Here is a 25,609-nt window from a genome sequence, read left to right on the forward strand (position 1 = left end):
CAAGGGGACACTTCTGTAGCAGCTCAGGCGATGGCGCCAGCCAGAAAAGGAAGAGGAGAGCTGATAAGGCAGGTGGAAGGTGAAGGGCAAAAGGAGAAGAAAAAACGGAGCAATGGAAACAAGACAAGGGAGCCGCAGGAGAGAGGCTGGCTGCCCTGCTTGCTTTATTTCCAGCCTTGCTCCCTAACCTCCCCCCACCCACAGCTGTCCCCCAGAAGCCCTGTGGTTAACTCTCATTAGCTTTTCCTGCTCTGCCCTCTTGAAGAGGCACTGCTGGGGTGTGGGGGAGGCATCGAGGGGTGTATTTGAAGGAGGGAATAGAGGCTGCCCAGCTGGGATCAGTCACCTCTGAGCCCCCAGTTCTAGGTTTGGCTCTTGTAACAGCCCTGCAAAAGCCCACACAGCAGCCTCTCAGTTGTTGCTAGGCTTTGTTGCCATGGTAACTATCCAGGTCCTATTTCTCCCCCCACCCCCATCTGTGCCCCACTTGCTCCCTGGAAATGGGGGAGCTCCAGGGAGAGGAGACAGTCACAGGTAAGTGGGGACTGCCCTGGCCTCTGTTGGCCTTTGCGTATTTACTTCTGCAGCTAGAATCAGGAGTGTGTGTGTGGCCATAGGTGCGTTTTAGGGGTTGGGGAGCTTTACTGTGTAACACCAGTGAGGTGTGGCTGAGTCTACGCAGCACACAACGGTGAGCAGGGAGGAGGGAGTGTATTTCTCAGGACCAGAGCAGTATGTGGATTCAGGGCATCAGACTCCGTAAGAGAAAGAGGCAGCAAAGCCAGGCCAAGGAGTGATGAACCAACTAAAAGCAGAGGTGCGAAGCAAACACACTGCTGAGGGAGCTGAGTCAATCCAGTGGGACCTGAAGAGACCCCAGCCTGCAGCTGGTTAATGGGACAGGGCTGGATGGGACCCGAAATGTAGGAAAAAGGTGCTGCTGGGATGGGCTGGGGCAGCGAGGGAGGGACCCAAGGAATGGGGGAGGAGGGGAGAAGGAGGACGGGAGAGGAAGCCTCATGAACCTTTCTCTTCCCCAAAGGAATCTAGTCCCTGTTAGGTCAGGTTGGGGGAAGAGGAGGCACTGAAGGGGAAGAGCTGAAGTGCCTGGACGGCACTTGTCTCTTACCACCTTCTTCTTCAGAGGGACAGTGTGACCCCGAGGCTCATCCATATGCAGAAGGCATGCATAAAGGCCCCTAATGAAGAGTGAATTAATTACCGCCTGATTAGACTGCTGTTTCTCTAAATTTAAATAAATTAAAACACACCAGCGAGACACAGGAAATCCTTAACCTGTTCTTTCTCCCTAAATGCCCTCCTTCCCTAGGGAATGTCAGATGGTGGGGGAAGGACAGAGGAGAAAGATGTCTCGATCTCCTGAGTTGTCTTAAGGAATGTCAGTGGCTCAGTCATGTCTGACTCTTTGCAACCCCATGGACTGTAGCCCACCAGGCTCCTCTGTCCATGGAATTCTCCAGGCAAGAATACCAGAGTGGGTTGCCATGCCCTTCTCCAGGGGATCTTCCCAACCTGAGGATCCTTCTGACCCAGGGATGGAACCTGGGTCTCCTGCACTGCAGGCAGATTCTCTACCATCTGAGCCACCAGGGATTCCTGTCTTAAGGAATGATCCCAAACTACATCCCATTACCAAGCTAACCAGGAAGAGGCCCTGGAGAAGAATCCTAACTTTCTTTTGTAGAGTTGAAACTGAAACTGTGGGGCCTGGGAAGGTCCTGGAGGGCTGCAAATGGCAGAGAGTCACTGCTCAGTCACAGACCAAAAACACAAAGAGTGGCCATACTACCCCTTTGGTTCGTGGAGCCCAGACATCAGTACCTACTGGGACGAGTATCTCTCATCTCTATGCTTCCTTTGCCTCCTGAGCTGTTGTTCATCAAATGACTAAGCCAGATTTCTCTGAAGCATTTTTCTGGAATGCTTACCATTGTGGCTCAGACCAAACCAGGGAGTGGGGAAGCCCCCAGGAGGAGGGATCTCCCAGGCAGAGCTCAGGGTGTGGAAGTGATTCAAGATGGAAACACTGTGCCAGCTGGAAAACCCCAGGCTAAAATTAACAGCCCTCCTCCCCCTACGCCCCACATTTCTTTCTAAAGCTTTTCTCTAAGGAGTTCAAAGCACTTAAAACTTGCTTTTTATACCAAGGGCAGGAGGAGCAGGGCTGACAGTTGGAGACACTGAGGCCCAAAGGGGTACCAGTTATTGCAAACAGGAAAAGAACAGGAGAACCAGGACTTACAGTGACTACTGCCATTTTGCTCCTGCTTTTCTCTCAGTCCCCAAAGTCAAGGTTTCTAAAATCATCCATCTCTAACCCATAGAGCAACTAGGTCTGTTCATATCTGCACCTTTCAGACCCTTATTCTGCCAACTGTTGCTCCTGGCTTAACACAGGCTGATTACAGAGTCCCAAAATGTGATAAAGAGAGCACTCTAAAAAATTTTTTAATTTTTTAAACACCAAAAACATTTTGTATTGGGGCATGGCTGATTAACAATGTTGGGATAGTTTCAGGTGAACAGTGAAGGGAGTCAGCCACACACATACATGGATCCATTCTCCCTCAAACCCCCTTCCCATCCAGGCTGGCACATAACATTGAGTTCATGAACTATACAGTAAGTTTTTGTTGGTTATCCATTTTGAATATAGCAGTGAGTACATGACCTTCCTAAAGTCCCTAACTATCCCTTCCCCTGGCAACCATGAGTTCCGTCTTCCAAGTCTGTGAGTCTCCCTCTAAGAGAGCAGACAGTTTTAAAAAGATACAGTTACAAGCCAAAATATGTATCTTCTCTTTAAATATTTAATTGAAATTTTTATATTTAGATGTCTTTTGCTACTTCCTTACTGTGACCTTGGGAAAAATCAAAAGTCTTTTTACAATCTTAGTTTCACTTTCTGTAAAATTTGGCATTATAGTTATTGCTATACAGGTTATTTTGATCTCTAGGCAAGGAACTATTACTGCTAATGGGAGGCACTTTGATTCTGTTTCACTCAAAATAGAGCTGAGCCCAGAGGGATTCGGCTCAGATCTGGGGCAGCCTGGTGGCAGCATTCATTTACTCAAATAACATGTATTTATTTAGCATCTACTGTGTGCTCAGCAAAGCAGTGGGAGGGTACCATGTATGAGACAGTTTTCCTGAGCTGCTGATAATTTTGCTGAAAAGTTACATGAAAGAAATTGAAAGTTAAAGTCACCAAGTCCTTTCCGACTCTTTGCAACCCCATGGAATATACAATCCATGGAATTCTCCAGGCCAGAATACCCAAGTGGGTAGCACTTCCCTTCTCCAGGGGATCTTCCCCACCCAGGGATCGAACCCAACCCGGGTCACCCGCATTGCAAGTGGATTCTTTACCAGCTAAGCCACCAGGGAAGCCCCATAAATCATAGTAAAAGTCAATAAATTTTGTTCATGAATGCATGAAATGGCTAAGCTGAATGACAATAAGAGGATTGCTAATGGGGTTCCCTGCTTGGATTAACTTCTTCACAGTCCACATCTCTGAGCCACCAGGGAGGCGGGTCAGCTGGTAGAGAATCCGCCTGTCCTGCGCACGACCAGGGTTCGATCTCTAGGTTGGGAAGATCCCCTGGAGAAGGAAATGGCAACCCATTCCAGTATTCTTGCCTGGAAAATTCCATGGATAGAGAAGCCTGGTGGGCTACAATCCATGGGGTCGCAGAGTCAGACACGACTAAGCTTAACACACACACACACACACACACACACACATACATACATACATACAAACATATGTGTGAGTACTAAGTCGCTTCAGTAATGTCTGACTCTTTGTGACCCTATGGACTGTAGCCTCCCAAGCTCTTCTGTCCATGAGATTCTCCAGGCAAGAATACTGGAATGGGTTGCCAGTGCCCTTCTCCAGAGGTGTGTGTGTGTGCGTGTGTGTGTGTGTGTGTGTGTGTATGAATTTTTTTTTTAGAAAAAAGCAGTGACTAAATGCTGTTGAAATTTGGTGAACGTGGGACACTTACAGGTTGGAACAACCAAGGAAGGCTTCCTGAGAGAGTTCACATGAATTGTTCACTGATGCAACAAACGTTTACCAACCGCTTACAAAGTGCTAGGCTCCGAGAACACAGCAGTGAACAATTCAGAGTGCTTGCTCTCGTGGGGACGATATTCCGGTGGAAGGACAACAGACAATAAAGTATCAGTGAGAGGTGGCTGTTGTATTTAAAAGTAAAGCCGCGTAAGTAGGAGATACGAGATGTGCCACAGGAACTTAGAGACCAAAGCAAAAGGTTTAAGGGCTGTGGTCAGGCAGGGATCTGATTCTGATGGTTGGGAGAAGTTATTACTCTTTGGCCCTGAGGGATCTCAGAAAACTACTGGCACATTCTTTTCCTTTCCTGCATATTCAAAGCATTGAGACATCCTTGAGAGTATATAAGAAAAAAGAATGGTAAGTCCCTAAGTCAGCCCCTTGGGGGTTAGGGAACCAGGACCGGTCTTTAAAGAGTCCATACCGCCCCTCCTACCTTGATGCATAATTCATAAACCTGTCGCGTTCCCACCCTCCCACTTCCCCAGAAGTCCCTTCCGGAAGCCGAGGCCGCTGTTCTGAAGGTTCGGCTCCTTTCCTTAGCAGAACCCGCCTTCACTTCCGTGGTGTCGTCACATCCCTGAAGGGTCTACCCCGTCCCCCGGGCAGAAGCTACTTCCGCCCCTACTAGTCGTAACTTCCGCCCGGGGTGTCCTGGAGCCCGGGCCGCGCCGGATGTGCTCTAGCCGCTCCCGGAAGTGACTCGACCTTTGCATTTCCCCCTCTTTCCCCATTGCCGCCCCCCCACATTGCTATTTCCCTCCCTCCCCCCTTTTCGTTTCCGGCGCTCCCGCCTTCTCTCCGCCGCGGCTCAACTCCGAGTCAGTGGGGGGAGGGAGGGGAGGGAGGGGGCGTGGAGAAATCGGGGTTCTCGGGAGCACGAGCTGCAGCACCACTTCCGGGTGAGTATTAGGGGAGGGAGGGAGGGGGCCACCCACTGCCTCGCGCCCCCGCCCTGCGGGTGTCTCGCGCGCGATCCTTGCGTGTGAGTGTGTGGGTTTGTCTCGCGCCTAAAGTGCGTGCCCGCGCGCTCGCCTGACGCCCTCCCCCTCCCCTCGCCCCCTCCGGGTCCTCCCACCGCACTCGGCTCCCTCCTTCCCAGCAAACGCCGCCCCTCCCGCGCTCTGGCTCGGCTCTGGCGCCGCCGCAGCCGCCGCCGCCGCCTGGTGAGTCTCGCCGCCGCTGCAGCCGGCGCGCGCCGAGCTCTCTGCTCTTTCCCCCTCCCCTTTTCCTTGGGGGGGGCGGGGAAGGGGGGGTCCACGATGGGACTGTACGTGTGTCCGTCCCGGAACCGGAAGTGGTTGTGGAGGAGCGGGCGATGGGGAGGAATGGGGGGGTTTAGGGGGCGGGTGTCTGTCTGGTGGGTGGCAGAGTTCAGCTCCCTGGAGGGGAGGGAGGGGCGTCCCAAAGAAGGGTCTTTGAGGAACGGCTGGTGGGCGACCTCAGGAGAAGGCGCCCAGGGGCTGTCTCAGGGCAGAGAAGGTGTTTAGGGCACAGCCGGGGACTCCTGTAGCTAGACCACTGTGCAGGCTGAGGGAGGTACTTCTTGGCGCAGGGCCTTGGGTAGGCAGGGGCGAAGTCCTCGCAGAGTGGGGGGAGGCCAGAGGAAGTGCCTGGGCCTGAGCTGGCACTGTGCCTGACACAAGGCCTTGTGCATCCCCCCAGTCCTCAGCTTTGCCTCCTGAGTGAATCCTCTGGAGGCAGGGACCCTTTTCTTCCTCCAACTCTTCTGTTCTCTGACCCTTGGTCACCTGGGCCCCCCCCCCCCCCGGGAACTTAGAAGAACCAGTGTCTGAGCCCAGGGGTGGAACCCACACAGGGGTGGTAGAGTTCTTCTCAGTCGCTGGGAATTGGGTTTGTTTTCCTTGTATCCACATAGGGGGTGGCTCTGCACTCCTGTTACTGTATCCTTGCATCTCTGGATCCCTAGGTTGGGGTGGGGTGGGGGATCTGCCTGCCCTCCAGTCTTGAGTACTGACAGTCAAAGAATTCCTGAGCTTCTCCACAGTTCCCTGGTGGCTGCATCCTCACCGGCCCCTGTAACCCCGACAATTTGTTTACAGAAAGTTCAGGAGCCCTGGAAAGGACAAGGAATAAGACGACAGGAGGAAGAGAGAGAGAGGGTAAGACAATTTGGGGTTAATGGCTTTTCTGGTTTGGGGGAAGAAGGGGGTCATCATCAAATGGGCCTTTTTTGAACAATGTGACAGAATTTTTCAAGTAATAGCAATTGTAATCCTGGGGTTTGCTGTGGGAGAAAAATCAGCCTCTTCCTGTTATCTCTTGAGGATACCCAGGAAGTTCTGTGCAGAAAGTTGCCACTGTAACCCCCATCACCTTCCATTCCCACCAGTTCTCATCATGAATGAGTTGGGAAATGCTCAAGTGAAATCACTAAGCAGTTGCAGTAAGCATTGCACTGTTTATATGAGATTTATTCTGCTCTGGGGACACATGGGCCCTAGTTGCCAGTGTAGCCTTTGTGGCATAGCTTATGGAATTGCCTTCTGCCAAGCAGAACTGAGTTTGGAGTGGAGTTTGTGTCTTTAATATTGCATCAGTGTTTGGAGTGGATCTGGTGAGTGATTCGAGTCTGTGACAAGGAGTTATTTGAATTTGATATATGGCAGGGTGAAGTTTTGGAGGGGAAAGAACTGATTCATGGGTAGTTTGAAGTAAAAATGGATAAAACTGTATGGAATGGATTCCAGAAGTAGTAGGTCTGAAAGAATTCAGAATAGGAGGCTTGATGGTGATTGGGTTTCAGGTGGTCTGAAAATGACAATATATCAACCCCAAAGAGCTTATAATTCTAGCAGTGTCTTCTGAGAACCAGTTCCAGGCTGGTTTCTAAAATGTATTCCCCTGTAGGTTTCTGAGCTGAATTGATGATTAAATATTAGGTGCACATCCTCTCATCTCCAGCCTTTTTTTTTCTTTCCTGCCTCATGTTGTCCAGGCCTGTCAGTTACTAGTGGAATAGGCAAGGCAAGGAGAACCTCTGTGGTGCGCTTCCTGCAGGGTGTAGGTGCAGTGATCCAGTGGGGCCCAGGGTAGAAGGTTGCCAGCTTTAAGGTTCTGTCCGTCTTTCTGAGCCTGGTGTGCTGATCTTTCCCAACAGAGTTGGGATAAACCTGTTCTGAATTATTTTGTAGTTGGAAGAGTTCATGGTAGCAGGGCCCCAAATCCTGTTGGGATGGCCCTTCTCGAAGGCCCTTAGGACTTGAGAAAAAGATTTGTTTCCTAACTGACGAAAAATGGTCCTGGTGCTTCTTCGCTTCAAGTTCTTAACTAATATTGCAGTCTTTCTGCAGTTGTGCATCTTGGAGCAGTTAGTGGAGAGTCTGAGATCCATGTGTCAAGTTCTTTCTGTAGTTGAATTCGAGTTAGTTATTCTTTGCATCTCTCTTGTTAGTGCTTCTAGTTGGTCATTAGTAAGCTGGAGGCTATAGTTGTGATACTTTGGGATAGTTCCTTTGTAATTTTGGAACTTTTATGTAACTTCTACTAATTGTCACTACTAAGTCCTCATTAGGTGGAATTATTTCTCTAACGCTCTTCTTTTTAGGAATACTTCGAGCATTTGATTCTTTTTTGTGTTGTCTCCATCTCATCTCTGTATGTCTTATGAATTTGTTTTAAGGGGGTTATACTCTTCCATCCTCCACCCAAGTAGAAACTTAGTTGAGTAGTAAATTATTCAGAGTCATCCACTGATGTATAGGGCCAGATATAGATTCTGGAAGCCTTGATTCCTCGGTCCATCCTCTGGCTACTAAATTTGGTTGGTGTATTTCATGATTTCCTAAAGGTTGGTTGGGTGAGAGAATGTTGTTTTCATTTCCTCGGTCTTCCAAGAGTTCTTTTAAGATTGGAAGAGGAATATGTAGTTTCCTGAACCTCTTGAAAAAAATGTGTTCTCCAACTTCTCACTGGTGAACAGTGGAGGCATGGTGCAGTAGTAAAGTTTAAATTAAAGTTGGCAAATTTTCAGTCTGCCAACATCTTCTTTCCACGTATTGTGTTTTCCTTCTTGCCTGCACTTTGGGGCTGTGAAAGAAGTCTTCCCCTTCCTTCCCAGTCTAGGGTCACCTGTTCTGTTTGCTTTTGTTTTTAACATATTGGCATAATCATCAAACTTAGTGCTCTATGGGGAGTTGCCTGGTGGTCTAGTGGTTAGGATTCAGCATTGTCAATACCATGTCCCAGGTTCTATTCCTGGTCTGGGACTGAGATCTCACCAGCTTCCTAGCACAGTCAAAATAGAAAACAAAAAATAAGCAAAAGAAACAACAACAAAAAAACCTGGCACTCTGTATGGAGATGAAGTTTCTCTGTAATATCATTACCTTCTTTGGGTTTTAAGACTGTTGACATGTGCCTGCTTAGATGTCAGGATGGTTTGGTGGAAGTTCCTTCGTGCAGCATAGAGAGTTGAAAGGAGAAGGGGTAAAACAACAGTTGGCAGGTATTTGAGTGACCTGGCACCGGCCGGGGCGCCCTGTGACACAACCCCAGGGGGCGCCGTTGACATGTCTTCTGGCAGCAGTTTTCCTTCTTGGCTTCTGTCTGATCTCAGATCAAGGATACAGAGATGTAAGTTGGCCTCATCAGGACAGTGTTGACCTTTCTCAGGTGTCACCCTGCTGGCAAGTATTGCTTCTAGTTGGGTGAGCAGGGCTCCCCGTGTACCCCCTTTTTGGTCCAATATATTTATCAGAAGCCCACAGTCAGGTTTATCATTCTCTCCTGGGAACAGCCATGGTTCTGATCTGCAGCTTTGTTCTTTTAAGGACGAGGGCAGAGTGAACAGAGTATGAGGTGGGGGTGGAGGGGCCTATATTCCCCTCGTCTGGTCTTTTAACTCAGACTCCATCATTCTAAAATCCCTTATTTTGGTGGCCAGGTGAATATCATCTTTCACTGCATTTGGCGTCATTGAAAGCTTCATTTTGGGGTTTGTTTTTGGCTGAGCCGGGGCTTCTGGGATTTTAGTTCCCCAACCAGAGATTAAACACAGGCCCATGGCAGTAAAGTGCAGTGTCGTAACCACAGGACTGCCAGGGTATTCCCTGAAAACTTCATTTTTGAAAACATTTATTGGGAACTACCTGCACAGTGTATAGTCCATCCCTGGAAATGGTCTCAATTTTGAGTCGTGAATCACCCGCAGTATGAGAGAGCACGTGCCAGAGCAGGTCTCACCTAGGACCCTTTCCCAGCGTGCTCTTTGGTCCTGAGTTCAGATTCCTGCTCTGCTGTTTACTGTTTGCCTCCAGTTTCCTCATTTGAAAAATGGGTAACATCACACTGGAAATAGCTATTTCAATAAAAATTTTTAAGAAGAAAAAAAACAGGGATTTTGGTATCCTGCTTCATAAAATTGTTGTAGGATTAAATGGTGTGATGGTTGTAAAGTGCTCTGAACAGTTCCTAAAACACAGTCGGCACTTAATTATGGCGGTGGTGATTCCATCCACCAGATCACTTGGCGCCCCTGTGTAAGAACCGACAGGCCATGTTTGACCCAGAAATCGCTTCTCCAGAGCCCCCAGTGGATACTATGAATGAATGTAGTTTGGAGGTACAGGGGGCCTTGTGCACAGGAATCCTGTTGGAGGAAAACCTTATTTTCAGGCTCTCAGTTCCTGCCTCCTACATTGTCACATCCATAATGAGTTGACTTCCTTGACTCTTTAGGGGGAAATTATAGTTAGACCCTCCTTTCCTTTATTTAAAAAACTTCTTTTAAAAATCGTATGTATTTATTATTTGTTTGGCTGCATCATTGTAGTCGAGGCACTGGGGATCTTCCTTGCGCCGTGTGGCATCTTCTGTTGCACTGCAGACTCTCTAGTTGTGGCGTGTGGGCTCAGTAGTTGTGGTGTGAGCTTAGTTGCTCCAAGACATGTGGGATCTTAGTTCCCCGACCAGGGATCAAACCCACATCCCCTGCGTGCAAGGCTGATTTTTAACCACTGGACCGCCAGGAAAGTCCCAGACCCACCTTTCCTTTACTTGCCAGCATAATTCTCTACTTCATTTTCCAGCATAGTCACCACCTTTGTCTTTTTCACCAGCCTGTCTCTTAGCCAGAAAGAAGGTGGGGCCTAGGTTCAAGTTGGAGCCCTGGGCATGGCTTTCAAGATCCAGCTGCTGTCACTGGATTCGCTAAGTACAGAATTGCTTACTAGGAGATGGGCCCTGTGTTATAGAGTCGGGAAACAAGTTCAAGATGTGGCCCCTGCCTCTCACCAAAGCTGGGCCGGATTGGATCCCCTGATGCTGTTATCTCATTGTTTCTCAACTTCCAATGCCTGCAGAGGGCCCTCCCTTTATAAACCAGCACGGGTGGGCAAGCGGGTAGCACCTGGGTGGAGAGTGTCCAGTTTTACTGTGTTTATACCTCAGGGAGCTGGGTGTGCCTGTGCCTGACCCTCGAGGCGTTTCAGGTTGAGCCTCTCCTGTGAGGCTGTGGTTGCCGCAGATTTGGTGCATTCCTGTCCTCTCCTTTCTGGGGAACGAATAGGCTGAAATTCACTTCTGTTTCCACTCATAGGTTTTAAGAAAATGGAGAGTTCTGTTCAATTTTGAGAGCAGTAAGTGTGCTGAGACTTCTCAGAGGCTGAGGAACAGGGTTACGTCTCAGTGAGATCCTTGGCTCCACCTCCCTTGTTGGAGCACTTTCCTGGTTTGCTTAGTCACCTCTTGGGACCCAGTTTCTCGGCCCAGTCTCCCCTCCAGCTATTGGAATCCCTGATGTCCAGCTCCAGTGTGTCCTTGGCGGGACCGTGGCTATAAGGCAGTGCCTCCTGCGAGTCTTTCGCCCCTCCTGGAGCTTGATTGCTCTTGGCCCAGAGCAGGTGTTCATGTTTGTTCCCGCTTTGCTTCACGTCCCTTCCCAGCTCTCTCCTCTTTCCCCTTCACCTGCTTCTGCTGGCCCGGATGTCCCCTGGTCCAGACTTTTGGGAAGCTACTGTGGACCAGCGGCCTGCAATTAAGCCTTGCCAGGAAGAGTGATCAGAGTGTGAGAGCCAGCGGTGGGTCAGCTGCACCCCAATTAAAACAATACATTTAAAAAATAAAAACAGTAACAAAAAAGAGAGTGAGTGGTGGGATCCCTTGCCTGGGTTTCAGACCCATCGGTGACTTGCAGTGTGATTCTAAGGGATCCCTTTTCTTTTTTCTTATTCCTCACTCCCAGGGTTTCACACTCACGCGTCATCTGCACACAGAGAACTTGAGCTCGTAGAGGCAGTGTTTGAGAACTCCAGAGGGGTCTCGTAACGTGTGTGTGTTCTGGCCCACCAAAGTCCCTGTTCTGAGCCCTTTAGGTGGCGATCCGGGGTCCTGCTGCTACTGCTGGAGCCAGCACCCCTTTTAAAACTGCATACTCCAGGGATTTGCCTGGTGGCTCAGTGGCTAAGACTCCACACTCCCATGGTTGATCCCTGGTCAGGGAACTAGATCCCGCATGCTGCAACAAAGGTCCCTTGAGCCACAACTAAGACACAGTGTAGACAAATAAATATATATTTAAGAACAAACTGGTTAGCGCATGTTCTCGCTGCTCAGTCCAGGGTGTGTGGTACCCAGTGCAGCACTGAGTTTGTTCTTACACTTTGAGGAGATGTGGGGGGGGGGGGCCGCGTGGCTCCCAGATATCATATGGAGCCCCAAAGTATTGTGATTCTGGTTCTCATCAGTTTCATTCTTTAATTTCCATGGGCATTTTGTGTTCTGACCAAGAACCTTTTCAAGCTGTGTGACCTATAGACATGTGGATTGGAACCCTTGGAATTTTTTTTATTTCAAGGAAGATGGGTTTGAGGGATGAAGGGAGAGGAACAAGGATAGATGCCCTGGCTCTTTTCAACCTGATCAGTGATCTGCTTTGTGTGTACATGGGCCCCTGCCTTCCTCTCTCATGGAAGGACTGCAGTTTTCTTTCTCTTTCTTCTTAATTTCTAGCATACTATTTTATTTTTGTCTGCACTGGGTCTTTGTTGCTACAAGGGCTTTTCTCTAGTTGCGATGAGCAGGGGCTACTCTCCAGTTGTGGTGCGTGGGCTTCTCATTGCGGTGACTTCTCTTGTTGCAGAGCACAGGCTCTGGGGCGCATGGGCTCAGCAGTCGTGGTTTCCAGGCTCTAGAGCACAGGCTCAGTAGTTGTGGCGCTCAGGCTTAGTTGCCCCGTGGCATGTGGGCTCTTCCCCAGACCAGGAGTCAAATACGTGTTGCCTGCCTTGGCAGGTAGGTTCTTTACCACTGAGCCACCAGGCTAGCCCATGACTTCAGTTTCTCTTCTTGTTAGCAAAAGAAACAGTGCCAGTTCTGTTTCTTCGGGCTACAGGGAGCACTGTGTGGGTAAACAAGCTCTCTCCCCAGCATCTGATCCAGGAGCCTCGGTTGGATGCGGATGTAGTGCCAAGGGCCCTGACCATGGGGACCCGTGTTCCAGGTCTGAGGGCTCATTCCCAGCCCTGTGGGAAGAGATCAGGAGCTCCTCTGCTCCTCTCCCCACTGCTGAGCTGGTTTAAGTTATTCCTGCCTGTGACATGGTGTCTCTTTCCATCTTTAGGTAGAATGGAAGAATCTCACTTCAATTCTAACCCGTACTTCTGGCCTTCAATCCCCACGGTCTCAGGACAGGTAGGTGGTGGTTGGCTCCCTTGTATAATTCTGTCAGCTCTGAGTAGCAAGTTCTGTGACTGTGGATGCTGAAGTAAGATAAATCCCATGCTGTCTCCCCAGGATTATATAGCGTTTCCACTCAGCTAATCTCTGGAAGCGCAGCTATTTACCACCGCCTTTTGGTCTCCACGGAGCAGGGTGCCAAAGGAGCATGCGGGCTGGACCTTCTCTCAAAGGCTGCTCTCCCCTTCCTTTCCTTTCAGATTGAGAACACGATGTTTATCAACAAGATGAAGGATCAGCTGCTGCCAGAGAAGGGCTGTGGGCTGGCTCCGCCCCACTACCCCACCTTGCTGACAGTGCCTGCCTCGGTGTCCCTGCCCTCGGGCATCAGCATGGACACAGAGTCCAAGTCAGACCAGCTGACCCCGCACAGCCAGGCGTCGGTCACCCAGAACATCACGGTGGTCCCCGTGCCGTCGACAGGACTGATGACCGCCGGTGAGAACCTCCGCTCTTCTCCAATCTGAGGTGTTGATCTTCCGCGATCAGTACCCCAGGCTGGAGGGCGCCGGGGACATGGGGAGTGGGATACGTGTTTTGATTCCTCAATCAAATCTTTATTAAGTGCCTACTGTGTGCCTAGCAATGCGCTAGGCATTGTGGGGGAAACAAAGAAGTAGAAGATGCGGTCCCTGCCTTTGAGGAGGTGACATTCTTTCCTTCTCTGAATCAAGGCGTCTCCTGTTCTCAGAGGTGGAGAAGAGAAGGGAGTCAATCAAGGGGTAAATCTCACTGTTACCGGGGCGGGGTGGGGACAGGGGTTAGGAGACCGTTGTTTCTCTACAGGGCTTGGGGTTTCCTGTGTACTCCGGGCGGGGGGACGGTGGTGAGGGGCTACATAGACAATGATCTGGGGAAAATGAAGTAGGACCAGGGTGAGGACCAGACAACATGACACCATCTCCTTTTTCTCGCAATCCTAGGTCCCGGCCTGGTTATCACGTCCCCCTCAGGCTCCCTCGTGACCACAGCCACGTCAGCTCAGACCTTCCCCATCTCGGCTCCCATGATTGTCTCAGCTCTTCCCCCTGGCTCACAAGCCCTGCAGGTGGTCCCCGACCTCTCTAAGAAAGTAGCATCGACCCTCACCGAGGAAGGTGGCGGCGGCGGTGGCGGCGGTGGCACTGTGGTGGCCGCTAAGCCCCCCCGGGGCCGAAAGAAGAAGCGGATGCTGGAGTCGGGGCTGCCCGAGATGAATGACCCTTATGTCCTCTCCCCTGAGGACGACGATGACCATCAGAAAGACGGCAAGACCTACAGGTAAGGGTAGAGCCGGGGGCTGGAGGGGTTGCCATGCTCTCAGCTTCCCTGCCCCATCGGGCTCGGCGCTCTGGCAGCTTCCACCTCAGATCCATGTGCATGTCAGGCGTTCAGTTGAGGGGGAGGAAGACGGGGCTGCTGGCCCTCTCTGTGGCCTCTTTCCCAGGAGGCAGACCCATTTTGCCCCTTCATTTTTGGGGGTCGTCAGCATTGACTTATTTGGGGGTGACATAATGGAATTTCTGTCTTGTTACGAGACTTTAGACTAGGTTCAAGACTCTTGTTTCTCCTTTTTGCTTTCTACATTTTCCATTCCTTTTTTTCCAAGAAACTTTTCTGGTTAAGCAGCTAATCTTAACCTGTGTGCCATCCACCAGTTTGTGGGCCCTGTTTGAGCATTGAGCCTGCCTGACCCTGCATGGTTGGGATGACGGGATGATGGGAGGGGTCTGTATTAAAAGGTGGAGCAAATAGGATCCCTCCCCTCCCCACTGTGGAATATTCGCTTGTTAAATGGCTGTTGGCTCACCTTCTCATTCATGGAAGTTCTTTTCATCTCCTACTTCCTTTAAGTTGCCTATTGCCAAAAAGCATTCTAAGCATATTTGCATGTGATACTATATGAAAATGGTTACATTATCTGAACTCCCTACCCTTTGAAAATTGGAAATCTTTTATTCCCCTTGAGAACCATCAGGGGCCCTGGAGGGTTCGGGGAGTTTAACCCCAGTGTACAGAGTGGAGTAAGCACTGTGGAAGCTTTGACGCAGACGGGCAGACGTGCATGGCTGGGAGACTGGGTCTGTCCTTAGTGTACCGAGATGGGCAATGTTGTTCCCATTTTAGGAGCGAAGGGAACTGCGGCACAGGAAATGGACAGAGCCTTGGGCTCATGGATTCAGTTCCCGGCTCCACCACGAACTTGCTGTGTGACCCTGGGCAAGTCCTTTTCCCCTCTCTGGGCCTCAGTTTCCTCATCTGTAAAATGGGGAGAATTCTGTTTATGCTTCCCAGTCGTTGGGAGTATATATCAGATAAGATTGAAATGTTGGGAACTTCAAAACAGATAAGAAATGGTCATCACGTAGCATTTATTTATTTTTTATGTGTTGTACATTTCTACCATGGAGAGTTCAGATCGTTTAAAAGTCATCTTGTAATTCAGAATAAGGGGAGTGTTGCTGTGCTCTGCAGAAAGTATTGAGCACTGCAGAATTCCAGCTCATAACCTGAAAGTTCACTGCAGCTTTATTATTGCAGGTGTACCCTACTTTATACAGTAAAAGTGTTCCTGAAAAATGTTTACATCATGTCATATCATAAAGGTACTTGACAAGCTTGATTCATTTAAAGGCATCGTTTTATATATTTAATAAAATGAAAATCCCTTTTAAATTTATACTGTACAAATCTGGGTTTTTATGTATTTGCTTAAAGTGAGGTCATTGTGACACAGAGCCACAGCTCAATGAATTCATTCCTTGTAGAAGTGATGGGAGGGCTCCCTGACACTGGGGGGCCCTTCACAGGGATCGGGGTCCTCTGATTCTGCTGTGGTTTCTCATGTGCTTTCTGGACCCACGTGAGAGCCATTTCTGGACTTCTCACACTGCATGTGCAAAGAAGTGTGAGCTTACAATTGGAGGACAGCCGTGACAGGACTTCCCACACCCTCAGTGTTTTTGGAATTCTTGACCAGCCCCACCTCCAGGTGGCTAAAGGGAACTCTGAATTTAAAGGGGACTAAATCTTTAGGTTGGGAATATCCCCTGGAGAACGGAATGGCAACTCACTCCAGTATCTTTGCTTGGGAAATTTCATGGACAGAGTAGGCTGGCGGACCCTAGTCCGTGGAGTCACAAAGAGTCAGACACAACTGAGAAACTAAACCAACACACCTATGTTATAGGTAAACGGAATTGCTTAAGAAACTCAGAACTCTGAGGTGCCAGAGGAATCTTTTTAATCATGAACAATCCCGTTCGCAGTCCATGTGTGGGTCAACCAACCACGACCACTCCTGTGGTCCATAGCATTTGACTGGGCATTGAGGGAATTGGGTTCTTTTTCTCTGGGCAAGTAAACTTATTTCTCGCTTTCTATTCCCATTTGTAAAATAGGAAGATTCATCCTGGCCCTCATCTCTTGTGGAAATGTTCTGAGGAATATCTGAGTATCCAAATGTTTTTGATCATCTTGGGGGAAAAAAGAGTCATTAATTCAAAGCTGTTCATGTAACCAAGGCCATGGCCTTGCATGCCTCCACAGGGGCACCCTTGCGGCCGCCGGAGCTGTGTGCCCGTGACTAGGACACTGGCCTTCCTATTCTGCCCACTGCCACAGGTCTCCTAGTCAGGTTCCCCCCCCCCCACCCCCCCGCCCTCCCCACACACACACCTGGCATTAGATTTGTATTTATTTGGCTTCAGAGGATTTTGGAGATGGAAGTACATTAATGGTCACCTAAGCCTCCTTGTAGTTTCAGTGTTTAACTGTTTCTGGCAGATGCTGCAGTGGTCTGGCTCTCCCTCGATCCCTCTAGAGTGAGGAGTCTTAGGTCGGGTGAGAATGAATCATGGGTTGTCCTCTGGCAAATGGCTTCACCTTTCTGAGCATTTGTGTTCCTGTCTGTAAAACAGGACAGTGCTTGCCAAATTGTTGTGAGGAGTGGAAACCGTGTGTTTAAAGGGCCTAATTCAAGGAACTTTCCTGGTGGTCCAGTGGTTAAGACTCTGTTCCCAATGCAGGGGGCCTGGGTTCGATCCCTGTTTAGAGAACTAGATCCCGCATGCCTCAACTAAGACCCAGTGCAGCCAAATAAATCAATGAATAATACATGTTTTTTGTTTTTTTTAAAGGGGGTCCTAGTTCAGGCACAGCAGCAAATGGTATCTGTTAATGCCCGTTAGTATTGAGTTATTATCACAATCATCTGTATGATACTCACCCCTCTGGAGATGGCACATTTTTGATGAATTTAAGTTTGGCAGATCTTCCGTAGTTTGAAAACTTTGATGGAAGAGGCTTGTTTCTCTTTTTTTATAATTAATTCCAGATGAAGGGTACAGTTATGTGTTCAGCATTCACATGCAAACTAATGAGGTTTCATTGGAATTAACATGAGTGGGTGTGTCTTTCCACCTGAGAAATCTTAGTGGTGGAAGGAAATTATCTTGTAACTTTAGTGCAGTTTCTCCTCCAAGTGACAACCTGCCTAGTTTTTAACCTTGGTCTTAGTGAAATATAGAGTAGCATGAGCTCGTCCAGCACTGGTGCTGCTAACGTTAATGCAATTCTATCACTGGAGAACACTTGGCTTACTGTTGACCATTCTGGGTCTTTGAGGGGCAGATATTTCTCTCTCCATTTTACAGACCAGAAAATCGAGGTCTAGACTGACAAGCAGGCCTGTAACTGAACCCTGCGTAGAGCCCAGGTGTCCAGACTTCCGTTAGACCCTGCTGACTATAAACAGCAACCCCCCCCCCCCCCATACACACACAGATAGACACACACACACACAATGGGTGGATATCCCAGACTACAGCAAGGGGTTGGTCAGCTGGTAATTGGATTTCCTTCAGTTTTCAGGCAACTTGAGAATAGAAATTAGCCTTACTGGTGAGCGTTTTAGTGGAAGCATTAACACCGGAACTGTATCCCCAACTCACTAGAGTCTCATCTTCTCTGAGGAGATCAAGAGTTCTTTTTAGTCCCCATCTTAATTATTCTCTGAAAATTCTCCTGGGATCAGAAAAAAGGCAGAATCCCCCTTCACCATCCCTGAGCTCCTTTTCAAGGAGGAGGACCCAGAGCAGAGGGTCCAGACTGCCCTGGCCCCCAGGCTGTGGCCCTCGCTGGCAGCCCATGTCATCTGCTGCTGAGTTGTTCAGGAGTGATAGGGTTCCAGCTCATGTAGAGACTATGTAGCTTTTTCCCAGTAAAGTCTAGATAGCTGTGACTTACCTTGCCCACAGACCTCCTTATTTGATATTGCTGGGCAGTGTAGTAGGAGGAGGATTGCCAGCTCAGGTGACGAGTGCAAGTTCACTCAGACGCTGCTGATGCCAACCTGAGGTGCTGGCGTTGGCGCCAAGCAAAGGTTCAGTGGGAAGCTCAGTGTTTGGCCAGTCGTCTTCTCCTGAACGTTTGAGGGGTACAGCCCCCTCCAGCAGTTTCCTTGGCTCATTGCAGAGGTAGTTCTCACCTGACTGGCAAGGGGCTGGGGGTGGGGTAGTGGGTGGAGCTTTGGATACAGGGTGGAGGCCAGACACAGGGTTGGGGAAGGCCCCCTCCAAGTAATCCTGCTATTTCTCCACCCCGTCCCTCTTGGAAGGAATCTAGATTCACTGTCAAACAAGAAGTAGGAGAAAATCTGAGGAGACAGGAGAAAAGTCTTTCTGGGGAACCTAGTCAGTTTGTCCTTGTTGTCCTCTCAGGAGCTGGAGGGTTACCCAAGGAATGTCCTTTCACCATGGGATCCTGGAGGAAGGGGTGCTAAAAAGTCTGAAATCAAGTTACAGGCAGAAGGAAGACGGGTGTGAGGTGAATCCACGTCAGCCCAGGGCCAGTCATAAGGTTTTCCTGTCTCACCTGGTTGAATTCTTGTTTATGTACACACTGGGGAGTCCAGGCATTAAGCAAACACTTGAATTAAATACTCACTTTGTACCGGGCAGTGTTGGAAGCGTAGGCTGTCAGGATAGATAAAATAGAGCCCCTCCTCTGGAGGGCCCGCGGTGTGGCTGGCACAGGAGAGATCATAGGGGTTGGCATCCCTGGCAGCGGAGGGGCGGGCTCAGCCACGCCCGCTCGGTGGACAGAGTCCTAACCGCTGCCCTCCCTTGGCCCAGGTGCCGGATGTGCTCCCTGACCTTCTACTCGAAGTCGGAGATGCAGATCCACTCCAAGTCCCACACCGAGACCAAGCCCCACAAGTGCCCACACTGCTCCAAGACTTTCGCCAACAGCTCCTACCTGGCCCAGCACATCCGTATCCACTCAGGGGCCAAGCCCTACAGTTGTAACTTCTGTGAGAAATCCTTCCGCCAGCTCTCTCATCTCCAGCAGCACACCCGGTAAGGCTGCTCTCAGTCCCCACCCCCACCCCCCAAGCCTGGACCCTGAGGCCACGTGGCCAGCACCTCCTCCTCCTCGCTCCACATTTTTTCCTGTGTCCCTTTCCACCTTGCCCCGGGGAGCCTCGGCTCTCCCATTGCTGTTTGTGAAAACTAATGACATGTCCCTGCAGCTCGGGCGGGGTGGGGCCTGGAGACTTGTGCTCTCTGGCCCCAGAGACTGGACCCATCTGTGCGGTTTCTCTCTGTGTCTGTGTCTGGAAATCTTCTGCAGAGCAGGCCCTGCTCTTACTATATACTTCAGGTCAGAGCGAAGGTGCGCATTCAGCCTCAGGTCCATGGGCAGCAGGCGGTGGTGGTCTTTGTTCAGATTACTGTGTGGAAGCAGGGTGTCCGTGGTGAGTGTGTGACCTTGGCCCAACGCGGAGGGCTGACGAGCTGGAATTCTTTAAGGTTACTGGAGCCAGGGGTGCCGCTCTTCATCATCTCACTGCCATTCTAGCCACCGATTTAAGATCAGCAGCAGCGTAGACGCAGGTGTCCTCTTCACCAGCCTCTCCAGGGGGGAGGGAGGCGGGGTGCTCTCTCGTCCATCAAGCAGCATCCTTGCACCCAGCGGAGAGCTGAGCCCGTGGTGTCGAGCCGCTCCCTCCTCCCCCTCCCTCCTCTCCTCTCCGGCAGGATCCACTCCAAGGTGCACACGGAGATCATCAAGCCCCACAAGTGCCCGCACTGCTCCAAGACCTTCGCCAACACCTCCTACCTGGCCCAGCACCTCCGTATCCACTCGGGGGCCAAGCCCTACAACTGTTCCTACTGCCAGAAGGCCTTCCGCCAGCTCTCCCACCTCCAGCAGCACACACGGTAAGGGAGAGTGGCAGGCTACTGCCCCTGCCCCGCTGGCATGCCCTCCCTACCCCCGCCCCGGACACACACAACAACCCGCATGCGGGGGGCGGGGGAGAGACCCGGCTGGAGGAGAGAGCTGGCACCGGGGAGGAAGACCACGCAAGACTGGAGACACCGGTGGACACTCAGAGATCTGCCTTTGTGGGTCAGAAGCAGTGCCGAGGAGACGCAATGACTGTGGGCCATTCCCTGATCTGAGGGAGGAGGAAACCCACTGAGAGCAGAGCTGACAAGTCCTTCCCTCATCCTCCTGCCTGGAAACAACCTGGCAAGTGCACGTATCTGGCAAGATTTTCTCCTTGAGGACATTTGGTTGGAGAAGACCATCCCTCTAGCCCTTCGGGCACCAACTATGAACGGGAGGTAGAATGAGACTTCAGCCAGCTACCAGCCTGGAGACACCAACAGCACCTCACAAGGCTCCCAGGGAGGCCAGGAGTACAGAACAGAACATATCCTAAATGTGCACAATGAAACGAAAAGGCTCCTACTCCATGAGGATGTGCAGTTTGTCCCATGATCCTCGAGTAGCCTGGAGGAGGTGAGCCTGCGTTTGGAAGACCTGATGACCTTCGATGGGATGTCAAGTTGAGCTGGAGTCCAGGGTCTTGCTGGCCATAGGCCTCCTCTCCTGGCTGTTTCTGGAGGTGGCAGTTCCCCTTTAAAGTGGTCCCACAGCTGGCTTCTCGAAGAGGAGGAATCAGGCTTTCCTTACAAGGAGACGCATCCTGCGAGGTTTTCAGGATTTTTTCACCCGTGGTCTCAAAAAGCAGCCGGTCACAAAGATGCTTCTGAAGTACCTGCCGAGGAGCAGGGGTCTGGAGACCCTCAAGTCCTTAGCTCGCCTCAGCAGAGGGCCCTGTAGTGTTTGAAGAGGTCAGATTTGTACTAATCTGGGCATTTCCTGCTGTTCGGGCAGAACTAGGCATAACCCCAGGAATTTCCAGGGTCATGTTGCCTTTCACAGTTTGCATAACTCTGTGCTCTTCTTTGACACCAGAATTTTCTCTGGGAGTGGTGCTAAGGTTGAAGTGATAGTTTCTGGCTGTGTGTTGGGGGCCACGGGAGAAGTGTCCTGTGTTTCTTCTTACTGCTTTGTTTATCTTACATTTCTGAACGTTCGTGAGGGATGATTACTGTGGGAGCTGCCTCGACTGCCAGGTTGTGGCCTGACTGTCCCTTGGCTGCCAGGCCCCCAGCCTTCCCCTCCCCGCAAAGGAGCCTAGCTTGAGCGTGTGGCATGGGCAGCAAGCAGAAGTTGGGCCTGTGGCCTGAGCTGGTGCCTCCTGGAGACCCGCGCTGTGTTCCCCGAGGAGGCCTGTTGAGGTGCTGGTCCCTGAGCGGCCCCACTGATGTGCTCTCCCTTTCTCCTTCTCTCATCCCATGCAGAATCCACACCGGGGACAGGCCGTACAAATGTGCACACCCAGGCTGCGAGAAAGCCTTCACACAGCTCTCCAACCTGCAGGTAACTGCTCCACCCCCTACACGGGGCCTGACGTCTGAGACTCAGGGGTGGAGGTGCCGTGTTACCAGCCAGTGGTTCTCAAACTTCTTCAGGACCCTTTACACTCTTACAGTCATCCAGGAACCCAAGAAGCTTTTGTTGACGTGGGTAATAACACCTAATTACAGAGATTATCAAACTGAAAAACTGTTTAGTAATTTGTTTATAAAAGTAACAAACAGGGACTTCCCTGGCAGTCCAGTGGTTAAGACTGCACTGCCAATGCAGGGAGTATGGGTTTGATCCCTGGTCAGGGAACTAAGATCCCACGTGCTGTGTGGCTCAGCTAAAAGATTTTTTTTTAATAATTTTTAAAATTAAAAAAAATAACAAACCCCATTGCACATCAGCATAAATATCTCTAAATCCTCCCCCCACCGCCCGCCAAAAAGAAAATTTAGAAGAATGGCATTATTTTATTTTTATGCTTCCTTCTCTAACATCTGGCTCACTGGAAGATGGAGGGACTCTTCGTGCTGCTTTTATTCTGTTCCATGTTAGACATCACGTTATCTGTACAGTCAGGAAAGAATGATCATGAAAAAACAAACAGTGTCTTACTGCCACTATTTTGACAATACTTTTGACCTGGCAGTCCCCTGAGAGGTCTTTGTGTTCCCCAGTGATCCCCGCACCTCTCTTTGAGAACCCCTGAATGAATGGCCCGGCATAGCCACCAGTCTCACTTTTGGGATCCTGGTGCTTGTTGCCCTAGGGGTGCTACTTCCTTTAGCTGCTGCCTCCTGAGGTTACATCTGAAGCAGTTTCTCTTGTCTGTGGACAGAAGCAGAGGCCAAGAGTCCTGGCACCGAACTCAGGGCTTTCCATTAAGGTCAAGGAGGCGGGAGGGCAGAGTCTGGTGCACCCATCCTCATTCTTCCCAATTTTCTCAGTCCCACAGGCGGCAGCACAACAAAGATAAACCCTTCAAGTGCCACAATTGTCACCGGGCGTACACAGACGCGACCTCACTGGAGGTGCACCTGTCCACGCACACAGTGAAGCATGCCAAGGTGTACACCTGCACCATCTGTAGCCGGGCGTACACGTCGGTGAGCGCTCTCCCCACCCCCCTCAAGCCACTGCACCCCACCTTTCCGATAGAGAGCTGTGACCACGCCTCCTCCCTTGCTCCAGCTTGCCAGAATCAGGAAAGAGAACCAAAGTGAAAAGACACAGAGCTAAGGAATGTAGAGGATGCCTGGTCTTTTAAGCCTGGACCGACTGCTCAGCAGTGATTCTTCATTTTTCTTAGACATACGACAAAAGAAAGCACCTTGAAATTGTGAGATGAGATTTCAGTTAGACCTCTTCATTAGACTCTGGGGCTTCCCAGGTGGCGCTAGTGGTAAAGAACCCACCTGCCAGTGCAGGCTATCCCTGGGTCGGGAAGCTCCCCTCAAGGAGGAAATGACAACCCACTCCAGTATTCTTCCCTGGAGAATCCCATGGACAAAGGAGCCTGGTGGGCTACAGTCCGTGAAGTTGCAAAGAGTCAAGACACTGAAGAGACACACACACACATAGACTCCAGAAAAAGGTGTTCAGGTTCTGTTAAGAGAGGTTGGAGAAAATGACAGCGTTCCCTGCGCCAGTTGAATGCCCACAGTGACTATAAAGGTCCCCCTCTCTTGTCCACCCAGCAGTGAGCCCTGAAAGTGGCTTCAGGGGAGAACCTGCAAGGTTCTAGAACACCTCTGTATCCATGTTGTTCCATTTAAAGCAAAGTAACAGCTATGTTTTCCTCCCCTCAACTCCTTTTCCATCTCCCCCAGGAAACGTACCTGATGAAACACATGCGCAAACACAACCCTCCTGATCTCCAGCAGCAGGTGCAGGCGGCAGCAGCAGCAGCAGCGGTGGCCCAGGCCCAAGCTCAAGCCCAGGCCCAAGCCCAAGCCCAGGCCCAGGCCCAGGCCCAGGCCCAGGCCCAGGCCCAAGCCCAGGCCTCTCAGGCTTCGCAGCAGCCACAGCAACAGCAGCCACAGCCACCACACTTCCAGTCCCCTGGGGCAGCCCCCCAGGGTGGGGGTGGCGGGGACAGCAACCCGAACCCTCCACCCCAGTGTTCCTTTGACCTGACCCCCTATAAGACGGCGGAGCATCACAAGGACATCTGCCTCACTGTCACCACCAGCACCATCCAGGTGGAGCACCTGGCCAGCTCGTAGAGACCTGTGCTGCCGGCCACTGGGAAGAGGGGGAGGAAATGCCGGTCCCTCCTTTCTCCAGCTCCTCCCGGTGGGAAAAGTCCTCTTCTTCTTTGACAGGCCACAGCTCCACCTCCTTGGGCCTCAGGCGCGGCCTTCCTTCCCAGGATACCATCCTTATTCTCAGCTCCTCTTCAGAAGGAACGTCAGCCCTCCCGATGGGCAGAGGAGTACTGAGCTGGTAGCGTAATCCGGCAGCCTCCCTGCCTAAGCATAGCTTTTAAAATTGGGGGTTGGTGCTCAGGGGAGGGGTTTGCTATGACCTCATAGAGACTATTCCAGCGGGGCACTTACTCTCTCCTCACCCTCGTGATCCTCCAAGCTCGGGCTGATAAGAGGACTAGAGGTTGGCCCTCCCGGATGTCAGAGCAGAGGGAGCCCTAAATGCAACCAGCCTCCTGTTCTACTCTTGCCTGCGAAAGAACAGAGGTTCCTCCCGTGCCCCTGTCCCTGGGAGCCATTTTCTTTCCCTCATGACCTCACTTCAATTCTACCTAATACTGGAAGGAGGTCTGGGGGTGGGGGTCAAGGGCTGAGATGTGGTCCCCAAGGGGCCAGAGATCCCCAAAATGGTCAAGGTGGCTTAGAAGTGTGGGTTATGGTTTTCCTTGGAGTCTCTCCCCTTCTCTGCCAGCCGAGGCCCTGTGCTCTGTCTCCCAGTCCCCAGCCTAAGGAGCTGTGGGTTCCTTATGAAACCCCACAAGGGAGTGCTGCAGAGAAGGGAGAGTTCAGGGCAAATGCAAAGACTGGACTTAGCTCCCTAGGTGCCACGGTCAGTTGCCGGACACGGATTTATATATAAATATATATATATAAATATATATATACCCACTCATCACGGCCATCTTTGTTGTAACCATTTCTGTGTTTATAAATGCATTATCTCAGAATTTTCATATTTGATGTTTTGTTTATTTTTGTCCCCTTTTTGTTTTTCTCCACCCTGTCTCTTGGCCAGCAACATTTTTATTTTTTTGTCTTTTTTTTTTTTTTTTTAAATCATGGCAGATTTCCGAGAAAACAGAAAATGGGGGAAAAAATCAGGAAACAAGTTGTTATAAAGCAATTTAAAATGAAGAAAAAAAAAGAAAAACTTATGTACAAAACCAAGGGGTGTTTTTAGAACCTTGTATAGAAATAAATTCGTGTAAAAGGATCAGAGGCAGTGGAGCTACTGATGTGAGTATAAGCATGGGGGGAATAGCTATCTGGAGAGGCATTCAAGGCCAGGACAGAGGATTGACAGTAATGTGTGTATGGTAAGAATGAATGCTGTGCAATGGGGCTGTGTGTGTGTGTGTGTGTCTGTCCCTAGCCACAGAAGGCCACACAGCCTTGAAATTTCTGAAGTGGAACTTTGGTTTACAAGGATTCCTACAGACAAATCCTGTGTTGAGGACCAAGTACCCAGTATGTGAGAGCAGGGTATCAGTCATGCGTTAACAGGACACCATGAAGCGCCATATCCAAAAAATGGAAGCACAGTCTCCTGGAAAGACCTGTGGATCCAAGGGCTCAGTGCTAACTTCAGCTGTCACCTAAAACCAGAGGTTTCCAGCGGTGGACACCATCACCAGGACTGAAGAATGACAGGATGGTTGTGCTGAGGCGTAGTGCATGGTTGGGAAACCCTGACTTAGACCCGGCTCTCTCCTATCAGCCAGTGTTGGTGGTGATGCTGCTTCAGCTGTTAAATTAAGGGATTGGGCCAGATCACCTCTTAAGATTTCTTTGTTTGAAAATTAAAGATCTTTAACCACTGAAAAAGCTGTGACAAAGCTCCCATGTCCAACAATGTGGCCATCATCTCTGGGACTGCTGGACACCTACTAGTTACCTGGTG

At 50.4% G+C, this 25,609-nt stretch overlaps 1 protein-coding gene across 13 annotated transcripts; it reads left to right on the forward strand.

The window, feature by feature from the left end:
* The first annotated feature begins 515 nt into the window (after positions 1-515).
* Positions 516-25,533, forward strand: ZNF384 (zinc finger protein 384). 13 transcript variants are annotated; one of them, XM_070453102.1, is made up of 13 exons: positions 4,787-5,007; positions 5,208-5,271; positions 6,169-6,228; positions 12,687-12,757; positions 13,003-13,240; positions 13,477-13,524; positions 13,726-14,062; positions 14,909-15,001; positions 18,916-19,140; positions 19,822-20,004; positions 21,439-21,517; positions 22,450-22,608; positions 23,332-25,533. In XM_070453102.1, the coding sequence occupies exons 4-13, from the start codon at positions 12,692-12,694 to the stop codon at positions 23,725-23,727; spliced, it is 1,824 nt and encodes a 607-aa protein (XP_070309203.1). In that variant the 5' UTR covers positions 4,787-5,007; positions 5,208-5,271; positions 6,169-6,228; positions 12,687-12,691; the 3' UTR covers positions 23,728-25,533. The 13 variants fall into 13 exon arrangements, with proteins under 13 accessions (XP_070309198.1, XP_070309206.1, XP_020734402.2 ...); XM_070453097.1 differs by lacking the exons at positions 4,787-5,007; positions 5,208-5,271 and adding an exon at positions 516-534; XM_070453101.1 differs by lacking the exon at positions 5,208-5,271.
* The last annotated feature ends 76 nt before the right edge of the window (positions 25,534-25,609 follow it).

The sequence above is a fragment of the Odocoileus virginianus genome, chromosome 23 (genome assembly GCF_023699985.2).
Source record: "Odocoileus virginianus isolate 20LAN1187 ecotype Illinois chromosome 23, Ovbor_1.2, whole genome shotgun sequence".
Classification (NCBI taxonomy): Eukaryota; Metazoa; Chordata; class Mammalia; order Artiodactyla; family Cervidae; genus Odocoileus; species Odocoileus virginianus.